The sequence below is a fragment of the Podarcis erhardii genome, assembly GCF_964252035.2.
Source record: "Podarcis erhardii genome assembly, chromosome: 7".
In the NCBI taxonomy this organism is placed as follows: Eukaryota; Metazoa; Chordata; class Lepidosauria; order Squamata; family Lacertidae; genus Podarcis; species Podarcis erhardii.
The window spans coordinates 33,192,360-33,211,029 of NC_138511.1; the positions used below are offsets into that span (position 1 = coordinate 33,192,360).

Below are 18,670 nucleotides of genomic sequence, written 5' to 3' on the forward strand. Positions count from 1 at the left end.
CAAACTTTCCTGGGTGTAAAGTTTGTAAGGAGGTGTGCAAAGGATTGCCCTGTTAGGTGCAAACAAGCAAAGCTGTATAATTTTCATAAAATACCGTCCTCGCCATAGAGGTGTGTTCACATGAACCCTCAATCCCTTGCCACCCACAGCTTACGGCTATATGGCGAACAAGCAACTGTGGGCACACACCAGACCTTCTCTTATGCAATGTGCTCCCATCTAGATTTCCAGCTATGACTGCTTTACATGCACACTATGTTTCTAAATACACGTATGCAGAACTGCCTAGAGTTTGTAGCCACTGGGAGTTTTGGGAAACTATCCCTCCCTGGTATTTCAACCTCCCCCCCCCCCCCCCAGTTCCTAAGTAAGTGTGTGTATGTTTGCAGCCTTAATACTGCAATTCTGACACATATTTTTTATTTATTAGATTTATATGCTGCTCTTCATCAAAAGATCTCAGGGTGGTCCACAAGGTAAAATCGGGGACAGAGTCCCTCCTGCACAAAGAAGCTATCTTCAGTAACTACAGATGGGCTTTGCATTTTACAACATCGAGTGCCATAGTGTTTACATGTTTCATGTTTACATAGCGTCTGCCAATGGTACACTAGGTGGCTGTGCAGGATTTGGTCAATATGCAAGCTGAAGATAAACCAGTCTCTGGTCACACCGTATGGACAAACACACACTTGAAGCTGCTTTGCACATAGGAGGTACAGTACCAGAGAGGAATTAATCTGAACCTGAGTCTGATTATGTGCATACATGTTTTTCTTGCATGCGCAAGAAGTCTCAAAGCTGCCCATGTTTCCCAGGAAAATGCCAGAAACAAACCATGTGATTGCTTTTAGCTGGTTGGCTATTATAAAGTTGTATATCACAAATGATGATCTGCAGAGGAAGGGCAGGTGTAGAGCACCTTGTCTATCTAGCCCAGCATTGGCTGTTCAGCAGTGGCTGTTCAGGGTCTAAGGCAGAAGTCATTCCTTTCATCTTTCCCCACAATCCTTTTTTTAAAAAAACCTCAATAACTGGATATGCCAGGGGACTGAACTTGAGATCTTCTGTATGCAAAGCAGCTGTTCTACCACTGAGCCATGGTACCTCCCATGAAATGCACATGTCTCATGAAATCATCATCACCATCATCTCCTCTATTTTGAACCCTTCCCATTTCAATGACTTGTCAGAATGGCTTGTGGAGGGCTGGCGGCTTCCAGTTCTGGACCTGTGGCTGGAAGCAATTTCCTATCCATGGGCTACAGCTACTACTGTCCTTGCCAATTGGCAAGAGCAGATGGGAAATGGAGCCCAGCAACATCTGGAGGTCTATAGCTCCCTTGTCCCTTCTGTAGAAAAAACACACACAATAGTTTGCTCTAAAATCCAGGTTTCTCAACTGCATTCTGAAATAAATATCTGCTTCATCTCCTCCTATTCCTCTGTTTTTGAAACCTGAGATGTATGTTTTCGGGACCCACTCTATTTTTTGTGATTGCATTCCCCCCCCCAATAACTGTAATACCACCACCAATAAGTTATAGTGCAAAGCACAATGAAACTCTGGAAATCTGGCTTCAAGCACATTGGCTGTAAGCAGAAAAAAAGTCTACCTCCAACTCTCTGGAGACAAAACACTGAAACTGGCTGCAAAAGCACTCTAGTTGATTCTAATTCCCCATTAAGATACATAGGGAAGAAGTTGAAGGTAATCAGATTACAAGCAAAAGGGTGCTTTGTAGGTTAAACCAGAGCTCAGTTTGGAGCCTCAGCTAACCAGTCCTCAAACCTAGAAATACAGAAATTACATTGTAATGCATTAAATGAGAGTGTCCCTGAGCATGTGCAGAGCATCTTTCATCGCAGGTCCTCACACCTGAGGGATCATGGATCTGGACTTGCAGGGGACATGAGGCAGCTCCTCAAGGAACTTGAATCCTGCCCCCTCCCTTTTTCAAAAATAGACAATGTATGGACAGCATGCCTGACATAGTGTTAGAGGGACAACTCCTTGCAAAGACGCTCTGTGGAATTAAACAACAACAAAAAAGCCTTTTGATGCTGCTCTTTCCCTCTGTCTTAAAAATTCAATTTGTCTTCCTCCCCAAAATCAAATATTCCACTGCTGCAAGTCATTGCTTTTGGCCATTTCTATCCGCTCCCTGCACCAAGGAATACTTCCAAGCATGGGGTCACTCATCCGAAATCAAATGCTGGCCACTAATTCCATCTCCTCCTTCCCTTAATTAAATGCATTTCTCCGTTGCAGTCAACAGCTAGCCACTAATCCTCCTTGCTCCCCCCTCTGCTTCCAGCAATAATGCATTTAAAATGTATCATCTGTCCAAAAGCAACCTCACTGTGCTGGCTCTCTCTAATCCTGCCCTCGTACTCTTGCAGAAACAAGTGCAGCCAACAGCATCCAGCCATTCATGCTTCATCTCTGATTCCCCAAAACAAATGCAGCCCTTCATACCCCTCACCCGATAATAACAACAACGAAAAACAGCTCCTGCATTTAATCCTCTGCAAAGCACACAAAATCCCAGTCAGAGAAAGGGGGGGGAGAGAGAAAAGATGCACCAGGTCCCTCAAAGTTGAACACAGCCATGTTGCCATGAGTGAGTCCAAATCATCTTCCAAAAATAGATGCATTGGGACTAATATATTTTCCCCTTTTCCCTCCCGCTCCCCTGTCTGAAATGCAGCCCGCAACATCTGCCTCTGAAATTCTGTCTCCAAACACTTTATCAATTTCCCTCTCCTCTGATCTTGTCCATATTTAGACGTGCATATTCTCTCTCTCTCTCTCTCTCTCTCTCTCTCTCACACACACACACACACACACACACACACTCCTATTGTTCTGTTTTCTATATTTTAATTATTCCTTTTTTGTCACCAGAAATAATAGTAGGATTGCCAAGATGCCTGTTATTATCAGGGATCCCTGAGCTTGACCCTTATTTAAATAAAGCTCAGCTCCAAAGTGCTTCATCAAAGAAACCCCAACGATTCCGTTTCCTATTGATCTACTTTCCACACACCAGCAAACAGCTTGTAGAGAAACCAATTACAGGTGGGTGCTCCAGATCTAAGGTAACCTCCCATTTGCAATAAACAAATTTCATAGAGGCAGGCCAGGATGGCTTTGCCTCCAAAGTTTAAGATGCAATCAGTCCAAATAATCTAAAAACAAAAACAAAAAACACAGTGTAGCAGGTGGGAAAGTGTGTGCATCACCTCATTTGGGTAGGGGTAAAACGACTTCTGCAAGATGTCACAATGTGTGATGTATGAAGATAGAAAACTTAATTTTGGTCTCTTGTGCCAATTTAACAGTCACAGCCTCTGAAGAATTCTGGGAACTGCAGCTTGGTGATGGGGCAGGGCATAATCTATTAATGACTCCCCCTTCCACAGACCCTGGGTTCTTTGGGATGGGGGAAGTAAGAATATTGACTGCAGTGCAGATATATACTTGGAATTAAGTTCAGAGTACATATTTAGTCAAAGGAAGTGGCAAAGCTCCTAGACCAGTGATTCTCAAAGGGTATATGAAGCATGCCACACTGGTGTGGCAGGAGAGGATGGCTAGTATGGCAGGAAGTTTCAAGAACAATCAAAGAAACATTTCAGTGTAGTGTAATGTAGTATAATTTTTAACCTCCACCCCAAGAATATGGGTATATATCTTTTCAAAACAAGAGAAAGAGCATCGAATGATACTGAGGACAATCCTAGTTGTGTTTTCCAATACATCTCTTATCAATTAAACATGTTGGTGTGGCACTGGCAAATTTTCATTCTGAAAGTGTCGCCCAGAGAAAAAAGTTTGAGAGACACTGTCCTAGACTGTGACACTGCAGTTGGGGGGTTTATATGTTTGCAAGTTCTGCCATGAGAAATGCTCCCTTGTAGCATTCCTTTCATGGAAAGAGATATAGCTCAGTGGTAGAACATCTGTCCTCCCTGTTGATATCTCAAGTTCAGTCCCTGGCATCTCCACATAGGGCTGAGGATGTTCCCTGCCTTAATCCAGTGAAGTGGGGGGACGGACCTGTGGCCCTTCAGATGTTGTTGGACCACAACTCCCATCGTTTTTTTAAACATGGGTGGTGCTGGCTGGGAATGATGGGCATTGTAGTCCAAAGAGGGCCACAGGTTTCCCCATCCCTGCTCTGGAGGCTTGACATGACGTGGACAAGGAGGACATGCAAGGATTGCAAGGATACCACAACAAATCAAGGCGCCATCTTTGTGAGGTCTCATGCGCAGCCCCTCTCCAAGGTCTCAGGAACAGGAGGGCTCTTCCAATCCCTGCTCCCTGAGATTCTTTAAACTGAAATCGACAGGGACTGGTTTTTCCTATGTGCACAGGCTGTGCTCTACACGATAACCCCTGCTCCAGCTAGATGCCTACAGAAAAGCAGAATGTACTGAGACACACTTACACTGATCTTTGTTGCATCCTTATTTGTTACCTGAAAAAGAAAAGAGGGAGAAATTAAACAGGGAGAACGGATGCATCAGAACAATATTTCTCTCGCATACATTCTCCCTCCCCATCCCCACCTCACATGCACCCATTAAGCAGACAATTCTCTTCCTCAAACAGGGTTAATGGCAGACCACCTTTCCTTGATTGGGGATACACTCAATTGCTTCTTAACTTACTGCGTATGTGGTTTGGGTGAAAGACAATTGGGTTGACTGGGTGGTAGTAAAACAGTTATCACATTTTGCCGTTTGATAACAGCCTTTGAGGGCAGGGATGGCCACAAGTCGGTTAACTGACATATATCACAAGCAGCTGCAATTCCAAAGGCAACCTTGTAATGCGGAATAGCAATGGCAGAAGCAAGAAAGGGAACTTGGTGAACTGGCCTGGGGTAGTGGGTTTTGATCCATTGTATTTCCACACAAGTCTTTCTTGTTACTTATTATCCATTATTATCCATTATCCTGATCTTCAAATGCATGGTAAAGGTATCTGATGATGTCATATTAACAGTCTTAATCAAATCTACTCAGAAGTAAGTCCTATTCCTATGGGAGTGGGGTTAGGATTGATATTAAAATAAGCAGCGACTTATAAAAGCAACATCAAAATAAAACCTCAGTTGATGTTAAAAAGCTGAAAAGGCATAATAATTTTTTTTAAGTCTTTGCCTGGCACTGGAGAGGCATCAGAGTGGGTGCCAGGTGAGGTTTTCTGGGGGAGACATTTCAAAGTCAGAGTGCCACCACTGAAAAGTCCATCTCCTGGCAGCTGCCCACTGCACTACTGATGGTAGAGGAACCTGGAGAAATGTTCTGATCAGGGCAGCTTGCCATGCTGAGAAAATCACCTTGTCAAGCCTAGCTCTACAGCAGGGGATCATAGAATGCTTTAGTTGATGGATTACAAGAACCCAGTATGGTAGCATATTGAATCACAGAATTGTAGAATTGGAAGGGACCCAAAGAGTCATCTCATCCAATCTCCTGCAAGAGAAGAATCACAGCTAAAGAAACCCTGACAGATGGCCATCCAACCTCTGCTTAAAAACCTCCACTAAAGAAGAGGTCACCACTTTCAGAGGTCATCTGTTCAACTGTTGAGCAGCTCATACCATCAGGAAGTTCTTCCTAATGTTTAGTCGGAATCTCATTTCTTGTAGCTTGAATCTACTGGTTTGGGTCCTACCCACTGGAGCAGCAGAAAACAAGCTTGCTCCATCTTCCACATGGTATTTGAAGAAATAGGTTTTTAACATGGCGTCTAGAGTGCAGTTTGCAAACAGCTCTGTCATTGTTAGAAATAGGATACTTCAGCTGGGCCTCTTCATTTACACCATCCATTTAAGGCCCTTTTATGCTACTTTAACAGCTGTGGCTCCCTGCAAAGGATCCTAAGAAGTGACATTTGTTAAGGGTGCTGGGAATTGCAGCTCTGTGAGGGGTTTTCTAACAACTTTCAGTGCCCTTAATGAACCATAGTCACCAGGATTCCTTGGAGGAAGCCATGGCAGTTTAAAGCGGTATAACGTTGCTTTAAACTTATGGTGCATTGTGGATCAACGCTGCAGGTAAAAAAAGCTATCGAACATCTCAGGCTCAACGGTTGACAAAGGAGGCCCTTAGCAGTGGTGCCCGTTGGCATTGACCCACAACAGGACCTTCTCGGTGGTGGTTCCCTGTTTCTGGAATGCCCTGCCTGGTGAGGTGTATCTGTCTCTCCCATTATTAACTTTCAGGAGGAATTTACAAACATAACTGTTTTCACCCAGGCATTTGATGGCAAAAAGATGTTGTTCATGGCAACCTTAGAATTACTAGCTGTGAAAGTATATTATTGTTTTAGGATGTTTTTCGATGTTTCAATTTGCTTTTAGAGGTGTTATTTTTTTACATGTTTAGGACCAGCAATCCAAGCAGTCCCTTTCCCATGTTGTTGTTGTTTTAGGAGAAGAAAATGAGATGGGGTGGGTGGAGCCCTGTCTCAGATCTCCCACGTATTGTCCAGTTTGTCTTTGACTTTTATTATGAGGCTAAAGGCAACATGTAAACCTCATCTATATGTTTTCCTTTCCGTTGCCACCCCAGCCGATATCGCTGGGCGAGTGCATGTTTTGCAACTCCATTTGAGCAGAGCTGGCATGCTATACAGTCAAAAGAAGCAGATTTTCAGCAATAGCTTTGTGACCTGGAAAGGACACTCTAACAAGAAACACTGTTTTACAGCTCCTGCCTCTGGTTCTATCATTACATCTATTTCCGATGTTCCAGTGGTGAGTGCTGTTCTTTTTGTGCCTAAAATAGCACCATCCAAGCACAAGAGGGAGGCTTCAGAAGATTTGAGGAAACCCTTCCAGAAATGAAAATACCTTCAGGGCAGTGGAGACACCAAACATGAGACAAAACCCTTAGTGTCCCTTCCAACTCTGCCATTCTATGCGTCTATGAAACATGGTCACTGGCCATGAAATGCTGGTTGACTTATTGGTGCTGGTGCTGGTGAATTGTGTATATTTCTGTGGAACTGAGTGCCTGGAATCTTGATTGACAGGGCTCTCCACTGCAACATTTCGTTGCAGGTCGCCTTGATCACATGTGAAAGCCAATAATCTGCCAGACTTTACTGTGACAAAGGAACAGATCCCTGGGCGGAGCTATGCAGATGGCTACATGGGGCTTCACAAATGAGAACAGGCTTGGTTATCAGTGGCTTCAGCTAGGTTTCATAGGAAATGGTTGCAATTTGGCATGCAGCTGGAAGGAGGCTGCATGTCTTCCTTATGCAAGTCACTGAGAGCAGCACAACACCCTCCCTAAAAAGGTAAGAAGACCCTGCTGAAAGAGGCCATTGACTCATCTAATTCAGCATCCTGACCTTGCTGTGGCCAACCAAATGCCTGTGGAAAACTTGGAAGCAGGACCTGAGCAGAAGAGCTCTAACCCCTTCTGTGGCTTCCAGCAACTGTTATTCAGAAAGGTTACTGCCTACTGTGTCTAGTAGCCACAGATAGCTCTCCTCCTTTAATGTGTCCAATCTTCTTTCAAGGCCATTCAAGGTGGTGGCCATCACTGCCTCTTGTGGGAGTGAGTTCCATAGTTTAACTTTGTACTGGTTGAAGGAGGAGGAGAAAAGCTTTCCTATCCACTTTCTCCATGCCATGCCTAATTTTATGAACTGCCATCATGTCACCTCTTCCTTGCCTTTTCCCTAAACTAAAAAAAATCCCAAACACTGCAACCTTCCTTTGCAGGGGAGTAGGTTCATTTCCACTCCAATGGTTATTCCGAGTGATCCCTTTCTGTTCTCCTCTTTAAGTGAACGTGGGCCATTTATTCCTACAAGGATTCAGAGTTGTAGTGGGGGTAAGGCATGCTCTGCACCCCTACAGTGGATGCCTTGCCCTTTGCCAACAGAATCAACATGCAGGAGTGCAATTTGTCTCCATTCAGAGAGCCACCTTATGCTCTTCCCTGCTGTATACAAGCCTTCTCTCCAACTGAGTGTGCACTTGTGCACACACAGGCATGCACTCATAACTTACGGGTATTTTTGCTAGTACCAATTCACCAGCTGAAGCCCCAGTAAGTGGGCTGCACAGTTTTAGCCGATGTTGGTCTGGCTTTAGCCATGGGACACCCCCCTACCCATGTTCTCTTCTACATTTTAATTATTACGAGCCAGAGCAAAGATAAATCATTCTGCTGCAGAGTTATCTCACAGCTTCTCCGGGGGGGTGGGGTGGGGGTGGACATATGCACAGGTCACATCCCACCGGAGGAGGATTGGAAGAAGAAAGAAAAAAGCTAACAACTATGAATCATCGGCAGAGAAAAAGTTCCCTGTGCCAAACAACCCACCTCCTAGATTTGTTTACTTGGCTGGTGGATAGAGGAAATGGAATGCTCACTTGACAGCAGTGGAGCAGTGAGTCTGTGATGAGAATAAGGCAGTGGAGGCTGGTCCGTTGGGGAGAATGAGGAACAGCACCACCAGCCTTAGCCTGTCCTCTGCCAGCTGCCTGGCTGCTTGCTTACATCCAGTCCAGGAGGTGGCCTTGCCCACCAGCGTCCTCCTTCCTAAGTCTCATTGGGGTGGAAGGATGGGGACAAAGCCAGAATTAGTCAGCTTTCCCTGTCATTGGCTCTGGCACCACCTACTGTTGAGCTCCCTGCTTTCTGCCCCACCAGTCCAGATGGGCACCAAGCGCCGCTGGAATAAGGGGCGTTTCACACATGACATGGAAACAAAATTGGATGCCCTCAAAAGAGAGCCATAGCTAAACCTGTATTTTTCACACGTGAACCTAGATAATGCACCTATACTGCAAGCATGTGAGTCATATTGATGCATTACACTTGCATCATCTTAGATGTACACCCCCCCCCAAAAAGTGGTATACCATTCGCCAGTGTTTCAGCAGAATCCTGTCTGTTCATATTTAATTGTTTGGTGTGATCCGTTTATCTCACCATTAAGTAAAGCAGGTTATGGATTTAGCAGTGACTGGCAAATCTTATATGCATCTGATTACCAAAGAAAAAGGCAAATCAGTAGTAATTCTGTTACTAGCTCTACTCTTACTAGAATGAATAATAATAATAATTTCCCAAGGACTGCCACATTTAATCAATAACTGTTAAATTTTTGAGGGGTAACTTAGACTGCAGTCCTATGCACAATTACATGGGAACGCAATAGAAATTCCTTCTAAGCAGAGATTCATGAATTTTGCCATAAAAAGTGGTGCCTTAATCAACCAGGTCCCTACTTAATTTCTTTATTGAAAAGTTTTCAGCACACTTATGCAAATTACAGATGGCAAGGGCTACCTTAAAAGAGGCATTCCCTCTTGTGTATGAGAGGAGGATGCATCTTCTAAGATAAAGTCGTCTGCAAGGAGAGTCGTACATCACTTGAAAACAAAGCAAGCCCCCTTTCTCCTTCAGAACAATTGCTTTTCTCCTGATATGCAAATTTAACAAATTAATTCCCATGCAATTAATGAACTGAAATTAACATAATCAGGCCCCAGTCCTATTAAATTAATGGCATTTTCATTTCTCCATAGTCTTGGAGTAGCTTACCTAGTCATCCTCACATTTTGTCCTCTCAACAAACCTGTGAGGCAGATGTCAATAGACTACATCTCCCATCACCCCTGCCCATTGGCCATGCTGGATGGGGCTGATGGGAGTGGTAGTGCAAACGATCTGGAGAGCACTAGGTTGGGGAAGGTAGCTGTACAGTAAGACTGAGATTTAGCAGCTTGCCCAAGGAGAACTTCACATCTGAGACAGTCTTCCCAGCCCATGTCTAGTTCACCACAATCACTCAATGCACCCCTTATGAACTCTGCAGTTTCTGGTGCAGATCAGCCTCCTACCTCTTAACTCTGCGTGTTCATCAGGAGATAGCTCAGTCAGTAGAGCATGAGACTCCTAATCTGAGGCTTGGAGCCCCATGTTGGGCAAAAGTTTCCTTTACTGTTGAACCATCATGGGCCCTTCCTATGATTATGATCAGTGGTTGCTGGTGCTCATTGGGACTGGTGGGGTGGACGGCAGGGAGACTAACAGTAGGTGGCGCCAGAGCCAATGACAGGCAGAACCAACTAATTCCAGCTTTGTTCCCACCCTCCCTCCCTGCCTTCAGGTCCTTCCAGGGCAACACTGAAACAAGGGCAACCGTCAGTGCCACCTACTGGAACCTTTGTGCAAGTAAGAAGGCAGACAGATGAGAACCAGCTGAAGGCAATGTCCCATGGAACAACCTTCACTGGTGTCTATATAAGCAGGGAGAGAGGGAAGGTCAAAGGTGGCACAAAGGGTGGAAGGATAGCTGGTAAGCAGAGCCACAGTGGCACAGCAGCACCCAGGCCACATTGCGATATTTTTAGTATTTACTTATAGCACTGATAACCCACCTTTCCTGTGAGGAGCTCAAAGCGGTGTCCCCCCCATCCCATTTTTATCCTCACAACAACCTTGTGAGGTTGGCTACATCTGTGATCGAGTGACAGGCTCAAGGTCACCCAGGGAGCTTCATGGCAGAGTAGGGATTTGAACCCTGGTCTTCCAGGTCCTAGTCTGACACTCTAACCACTACACTGCACTGGCTTATAGTCCAAGAATATAGTCCAAGTCTAAGCCAAGAATGAAAGGGAAGTTCACCAACAATTACCATTCACAACAACCCATTTTAATAATAATAATAATAATAATAATAATAATAATAATAATAATAATAATAATTCTACCCATATCCTTCCCCACCTTTCATCAAGGGCAGATTTACAACTTGATTCAGTGGGCCTCAGATAACGCTGATTTGGGGACTTATAAACATTCACCCCATGGAGGTAGCTTGCATTTTGTGTGTCCGTTTCCCTGTGCCGAGAGAGTCCTTGTCATTTAATCTTAACTGTACGTCATAAATACCCTACAGCAACATTTGTCATGTTGCAGATAACTACTGTAATTATCACCAGCCCAGGAAACATGCTCAAGCTCCCCAGCTGTTCCCCACCTGCTCTGAACCAAAAATGCTCTGCTCCTTTCTGCTGTCAGTCCATCTCGCCTCCCATGCAGACAACCAGTTGATGTCCTCACGGGCTGATTCTTGCTTTTGAGTTCCGACTTCCTATGTGGCTGCTATGATGCATCATCATCAAAATGCAAAGGTTGTGGCTCACCCTGCAACCATTTTTTAATATATATATATAAACCGATGAACCTAGGGGTGGTGCGTTGGAAATGCACCACTGAAGGCCTGTTCACACATGCACGTACACCTCTTGACTCCTTGTCACTGGAGAACTTGCAGAAGAGTGGCTGGATGTGCTGAAGAATCCTGCACCCTGGATGTGTGGCAACATGTGAGCTCCACAAGTGAGCTTTGATTGTTGGTCATCGCTCACATAGGCTCGCCACCGCTTGAAGGGGAAGGCCTGTAGCTCAGTGGTGGAAAATTTGATTTGCAAGCAGAAGGTCTGAGGTTTGATCCCTGGCATCTCCAGTTTAGGGCTGTGGAGGAACCCTGCAGAGCTGCTGCCCATCAGTGTAGACAGTACACTGCTTGATGAAACAATGGTTTCACTCTGTAAAAGGCAGCATCCTATCTCCCTATGTCCCCTTGATTCTGAAGCCACCAAGTCCCATCTGTGGATCCTTCACATTCCTGAAAGTCCCTGCAAGTGCCCCCTCTGTGGCAAATGTTACACCCCCTAGTGGACTGCATTCCTCACTTATTTGTCTGAATCCACTCTGTTACGTGTGGCAGAGATGGAGATAAGCAGAAGCAACCCCAGAAATACCGCTTTCTTGATGCGTGTTGCTGGACTGCCTTTCTTTCTTTCTTTCTTTCTTTCTTTCTTTCTTTCTTTCTTTCTTTCTTTCTTTCTTTCTTGGGTATTGGGTTTCTGTTCCTACCTCCCGTGGTCTGTATCAAACCTTGCTAATTAATGGTCTATGCATGGGTGGATATATATCTCTATTTGTGAGGATTTATTACCTTGGTTCTGCTGCCGGGGCCACTGATGGCTAATTCGTGAGCAAGCTCTCGTGCTGGTTCCTTAAGATACCACCATTGGATTTCCAAGGAGTAAGAGGTGGATCCGCTGGCCCGGAAAGCACAAGGCATCTCAATATCATCCCCCTCTCTAACAGTCACATCTTTAGGAACTTCTGTAAATGTAGCTGGAGACCAAAAATAAAAAAAGGGGGGGGGGAGAGAAGGATAGGGTGGCAAACAGGGAGAAATGGAAAAAGACACAACAGAGCTGTTCTGCTAAGAGTCCAAAATTCACAGCAAAACGTTGCAGAAGGAGGGGCTTTTATTGGCTTTCCTGAACTAGCCAACATGCCATGGATGCTGCCCATGCTACATGGAACTGAAGGGTGGCAGGGACCGGGAGGAGGGAACCCAGAGGTCATGTTGTCGAGTCCCTCTACCCCCTGAAGTGCCCGGAAATGGACTCATCTGTAAGACCCCAATTATGGTGTATCACAAAGGGCAGGTTTTCCACCCATCTTTGCTTGTTGACAAGGGATGGCCGCCATGCCCCCCACCCCCACCCGGTGGCACCCCCTGGTGATCACTGCAGTCTGGGCACCCATCCATATCAGACAAGTGTCAGAGGAGAGAATGTAAAAGTTTGCCGGATAAATTCCCCCCCCCCCAGAAAGAAAAAGCCTGCAGGGAGACACATTTTCCCACCCTCTCCACTTTCTAGGGACCACCACATTTCAAAGGCTGTGTATCTGGGACATGGTGGTACCCACCCCTACTGTTTTCACCCCCCTTTTGCTCTGGGTTCTCCTCTGCAGCAAGAGTGCAGGCATCCCTCAGTCCTGCAGCCCGGGCTGTGTTCTTTTGCCTGCACCCTCTTCTTCTCTTCAGCATCATTCCCCAGACCCCTGCATTTCCAACGGCATGAGCTCACTTGCCTCTTTCTGATACAAGCAACCCACAAACCACTCAAACAGTGCGGCATCTACCTATCTCTCTCTCTCACACACAAAAATATATAATGGTGCACATATCAATTTGCCTGGCTTCCAGACATCAGATCAGTTATGCATCTATAGCCAGCTGTCTGCACAGATTATGGAAACAGAAGTGAAAGGCAGTTAAAATACAGACACTTGCTGCAGACTGAGAACCAGATCCTTGATTTCGCTACCAAAATTAAAGCAAGCGTGGGGGGTGGGGGGAGAAGTTTGGGACTTACCCTGGACCATGAAGAGCAAGGGGGCATTGAGCATCAGGTAACAAAGGGAGCCTAGAAGCCCTCGATTTTCCATCTCATATATGTGGACTTTGGAGTACAGGGCAAAGCGAGGGGATCGGAGGGGGTGGTCAAAACAACCAGCCTAAGAGATCTTCACATCCCATGGCAGTGCCAAGGCATTGGAGAGCCTGGTCCAGCGATAGGATCAATACGAAGAGGAATACTTTTAAAAATGAAATGAAATAAATAGCCACCGAGCTCGATTTCTTTCCTCCCCCACTTCTCTCTTCTCTCTGTTCTCTCTCTTTGGAAGCACATATAAAATCCACAGCCAGTTGGTCCAAGGGAGAAAAAAAATTGCTGTCGTGACGTTGGAAGAAATTGATCCAGAGAAGCCAAAGCGTAAATCTGCCGGTTTGATTGTAATTATTAATTCCCACCAGCCAGAAGCCGCTTCTTCCTCCTCCTCCTCCTCTAACAACTCTGCGGCAACCACAATTCAACTTCCTTGGTCTGAACGGGGTTTTCTGGAGCCCCCAAACGAGGAAGCAATCCCAGGTTTCCTGCCCAGACCCATCTGGGCTCTCCTCTTCCAAGGGAGAGTGAAGAAGCCGAGAGAGCGATTCCCAGTCTCCCCCCCGCGCTCTTCCAGTCGTTATTTCCAAGGGATTTCCCTCTCTCCTTCCTTCTTCCTGACACAGCGAGGAGGAAGAGCTTCCTTCTCCTCCCTTGTGGTGGTGTGTAGGATCCAAATAAGGCGCAGGATTCGAAGGGTTGGATCCTTCTCTTATTTTTTTTAACCCCCTCTCAAATCAAGATGCTTTGCTCAACCTATAAGAGGAAATTTCACCATCTGACGTTCCGGCGTGGAGGCAGCGGTGGGAGAGAGACCAGTCCAGGAGACTGAGGGAGGGACCGAGAGACAGAGAGAGAGAGGAAAAATTAAGTTGTGTTTCCCTGAGATCAAATGGTTGGATTTTAAAGCTGCACACACGCAGACAGGCAGAGGACGGAGCAAGTCACCCAAGCAGAGGAGGCACGTTGTCAATTGCTATCTGCTTTGAAGGCGTTTGTTTGCGCGTCTGGGAGAGGAAGAACGCCTTCTATGACAGACTTAAGTCCCCCAAAGTGCAATTCCCCTCGTTCATCGCGACCGATATTTCCCAAACTGGGGGACTGGGGCGGGGGGAGAGAAGGGGATGGCAGAGCGAGAGCGAGAGAGACAGAGAATGGGTGGCAGAGAGAGAGAGAGAGAGAGAGAGAGAGAGAGAGAGAGAGAGAAGGGGGTGGCAGAGATAGGGTGGAGGGAGAGAGGGAGGGAAGGAGAAAGCCGCCTCCACATCGTTTCCCGAAACTAGTTCCCTTCCCATCGAGTTTTTCTTCTTCTTAAGGGAAATTTACTCACATCCTACACAGACAGACAGAGGCTGGCGCCGTCTCCAGCTGGTCCCCACTTCCCCGCAAACGCGCAGCTGGGCTTCCAAGTGCCCAGGAAGTGAGACGCTGCTGTCCCCGAGCCAAGAGCTGGATTCGAATCCCCCCCCCCACTCGCACACGCACCGCGTTTAACATTCCGGCGGCGTCCACAGGGCGTGGAAACAGTCTTTTTCTCTCGCCCCCTTCCCTCCCAGCCGCAAAACGATTCTGACTGCGCGCACACACACAGCCCACTCGGAAGCCACCACAGCCCCCGGTCTGGAAGTCTCACTTTTCCAAATCTCTTACCTTGGTTCTTCTCTCCAGCCTTTCTGAGGTTGGGAAATCATCCGAGGAGAGGAGAAGGAGGAGGAGGAGGAGGAGGAGGAGGAGGAGGAGGAGGAGGAGGAGGAGGAGGAGGAGGAAGAGGAAGAGGAAGAGGAAGAAGAAGAAGAAGAAGAAGAAGAAGAAGAAGAAGAGGAGGAGGAGGAGGAAGAAGACCGGCGCTGGTCGAAAAGGAGGAGAGGCGTTCGGATTTAAAAGGAAATAAAATCTAGGGAGATGATGAGCTCCCTCCCTTAAAAAAAGCAACACGCCAGCCAGAGTCCTTAGAGAGAAAAATGGGAGGAGGGGGGAGAGGCGTCCCTTGCAAATAGACAGTGATGGGGGGGGAAAGCCCCCTCCCGGCTAAAAGTCCGCAATGGAGACCCTGAAGAAGTGATGTCGAAAGGGAGGGGCGCGAGAGAGCGATGGGGCGCGCGGGAGCCGGCAGGCGCCTGGACTGGATGGAGGGGCAGATGTGGTGGCGGGGGAGGGGACCAGAGGGGGAGGGGGAGCTGGGGACAGACTAGTTGATTCAGAGCAAGTTCGGTTTCCGGTTTGGGATTGGGGGTGGGCCGCTTTGTGTGTGTGTGTTGCGGTTAGAGCGTGCGGTGCCCATCCTCCGTAAAGGGAGCGGGGGTCTGTGTGTCAGAAACACAAGCTTGATGCCTTCCTCCTCCTGCCTCGATCCCGGATAGGGGTGAAGCCTGGTGGAGGGATGTGGGGGAGTCCTGGCAGGTCTCCCCCCAATAGTTCACCCCCCACCGCCCACATGGCCGATTCCTCGGAGGGCAGGCGCTGCATCCTCAGCTCGGGATGGGGGTTGCGCTTGGCTGAGCGGCGCGGATTCCTACGGAAACTAACCGCTTCCAAACGAGGAGGGCTTCCGAGAAGAAAGGGTCTTCAGGACGGGGAGGGAGAAGGCGAAATGCCTTGATGGGATTGCTCTCGGAATTCCAACAGGTGAAGCTCGCCCCTCCCTCAAAATGCGCTTTTCCCTTCTGTGCACCCCTCTCACCCCCCCCCCCCGCAACCCGGATCTCCACGGATGAAAAATAAGCAGGGATTTGTATTGGAAGTTGTTTGGTACTGCATTTCACACTGTCTGCTCAGGTTTCTAGTCCCTGCACTCCATACATTTAGGGACTAGAAACCTGAACAATGAGAAATATTGCGGGGGGACGGGACCAGTTTGTTTCATCACGTGAGAGCACATTTACTGAGATAAGCTGTTTTAAAACAAAAAATAATTTCTCATGGTCTGTTCAGGTTTCTAGTCCTTAAGTACAGGAAATGTAGGGCTGGCGACAGCACTTTTTAATCCTCAAGTATGTGAAGGCTTTCTTCTGCTCCCTCCATGATGTTATTTCACAGTCTTATATCATTTTGATTGATGATTAACTGGTGACATTTTATTTTATGGTAAATTCTGATGTGCGCTAAATATGTTGTGCAACAGTTTGAGGGTGTTTGGGTCCAAACTGTGGTTCGGATGTATGCAGATCTATTTTCTATCTGTCTATCTACTGATCAGTCAGTCTCAGTTTATTTGGTCTACAGACCATAAATAATAAACCAGAAACATCAACAACATCAGGCATGTCTGCATGCCAGCTGGTCAGAAAGAACAACTGTTTATAAATCAGTGCCTGAGTTTTGATTTTGATTTTCCTCTTCCCTCCACCTCCCTTTTCCCTTGTGTGTCTTTTTATTTTATTTTTATTTTTTAGATTGGAAGCCTGCGGGCAGAGATTGTCTTCTATGTAAGCCATCCTGGGAGACTTTTCCACTGAAGAGCAAGGCACCAACGCTTAGAATAAAGACAGAAACAAATAAGCAAATAAATAAACATAAGCATAAAACACAATACAGCAAAGCAAAAACTCAGTTGTACATGCATACAAATAGGTTACAGTCGCCATCAGTAGAAGAATCATTCTAAACACTGAGAATGGCATTTGGAAATCTTCACATAATTTCACATCCAATCCATGCTTCTAAAGAAGCAGCAATCAATGGCAGTGCTATCACAATTACTATTGTAGAGTTAGAATGGTCATTCAGTCCAAGCCCCTGCTATGAAGGGATCACAGCTGCAAAACCCATCACCCCCTGGGTAGCTGCTGGAGCCCAGAATCCCTTGGTGTGTTCACTGGTGCCAATGCTGGGCACTCCTAGCTGCATGTTTATGGCTGTGGTCAATGGGCCTGCCAATCCACCTGCTGTTTAAAGCATGGGTAGGCAAACTAAGGCCCAGGGGCCGGATCCGGGCCAATTGCCTTCTAAATCCAGCCCGCGGACGGTACGGGAATCAGCATGTTTTTACATGAGTAGAATGTGCCCTTTTATTTAAAATGCATCTCTGAGTTATTTGTAGGGCATAGAAATTCGTTCATTCTTTTCTTCCAAAATATAGTCGGGCCCCCCATAAGGTCTGAGGGGAACAGTGGACCAGCCCCCTGCTGAAAAAGTTTGCTTATCCCTGGTTTAAAGTCTCACCTGGAGTTCCAGTGAGATCCTGTTGTTGGGGCATGATGGGTAATTTAAAAGGGAGTTGGCTCACAGCCACCTTATGCAGTGGTGTATAGCACCTGCCTGATGCTCACCTTGACCATAAACACTAATTTGGGGAAGGGGCAAAAAAATGATGGGGGTGCAGACCCCAATGACATTTTGCTGACCACCCCTCATAAATGGAGCCTTACAACAACATAGCCATAGAAACCTGTGGAACCCTCTCCTTACAGTGGTACCTCAAGTTACATACACTTCAGGTTACATATGCTTCAGGTCACAGACTCTGCTAACCCAGAAATAGTACCTCTGGTTAAGAACTTTGCTTCAGGATGAGAACAGAAATCATGCTCTAGCGGCGCAGCGGCAGCTGGAGGCCCCATTAGCTAAAGTGGTGCTTTAGGTTAAGAACGGACCTCCAGAATGAATTAAGTACTTAACCCGAGGTACCACTGTACTGAGTTTTGGACAGGCTGCTTTCCTAGCTGAACCTCAGGTACATGGCCAAGAATTTCTTCCCATTTTAAGGCAGTGTTTGGGTTTCCAATGGTTTTATGATGAATTTTGATTACTTTGTTTTCTGCATGGTTTATTTTGTATGCACACTGCTTAGAAATGCTAATGACCAAGTGGTAAATAAATTCAAATAATAATAATAGTCCTGTAGACCTCAGCCACATTAGGCTGACAGCTTGTGGTTGCACCAGATTGTGATGCGGGAGGACAAGAAGACAGCAGGCAGCATCCAACTAAGTTCTACTCAGAGCAGACCCTTTTACGTTAATGGACCTAAGTGAGTAATGTCCATTTATTTCAGTGGGTCTACTCAATGAGTAGAACTAACATTTCTTGAAAACCTTCCCAAAGGTTTTCTGCTTTATTTCTGCAGTTTTAAACTCTTGTTAGTTTTTTTAAAGTTTTGTGTACACTGCTTGAGAGTTTATAAATTCTGAAACAAACAAACAAACAAACAAACAAACAAACAAACACCTGCAGCCTGCGCACTTGCTGAGTTTATTTTATTATTTTGTTGTTTGGTTTTATTAGAGAAGTTGGCCTCTGGATTGCTTTCCAGCTCTGGTACCTGAGATCCTCTTTAAATTGGAGATGCTGAGGATTAATCTTGGGGCCTTCTGCGTGCAAAACGTGCTTTGCCTCTTAACATTGTGAACATAAGAGCATAAGAA

General features: G+C 46.3%; 1 protein-coding gene across 2 annotated transcripts in view; it reads right to left on the reverse strand.

Annotated features, from left to right (window-relative positions):
- The window catches only part of VSTM2B (V-set and transmembrane domain containing 2B), a 43,310-nt gene extending 28,333 nt beyond the window's left edge, over positions 1–14,977 (reverse strand). Inside the window, exons 1-4 of one of the 2 annotated variants that reach the window (XM_081870312.1) lie at positions 14,958–14,977; positions 13,233–14,085; positions 12,014–12,198; positions 4,458–4,487 (exon numbers count right to left, since the gene is read on the reverse strand). In XM_081870312.1, coding sequence (XP_081726438.1) covers positions 4,458–4,487; positions 12,014–12,198; positions 13,233–13,305 — 288 coding nt within the window. In that variant the 5' untranslated portion in view covers positions 13,306–14,085; positions 14,958–14,977. Of the gene's footprint in view, positions 1–4,457; positions 4,488–12,013; positions 12,199–13,232; positions 14,086–14,637; positions 14,842–14,957 lie in introns of those variants that run through there. The other variant, XM_081870311.1, reaches the window with a different exon arrangement.
- Positions 14,978–18,670: the final 3,693 nt, after the last annotated feature.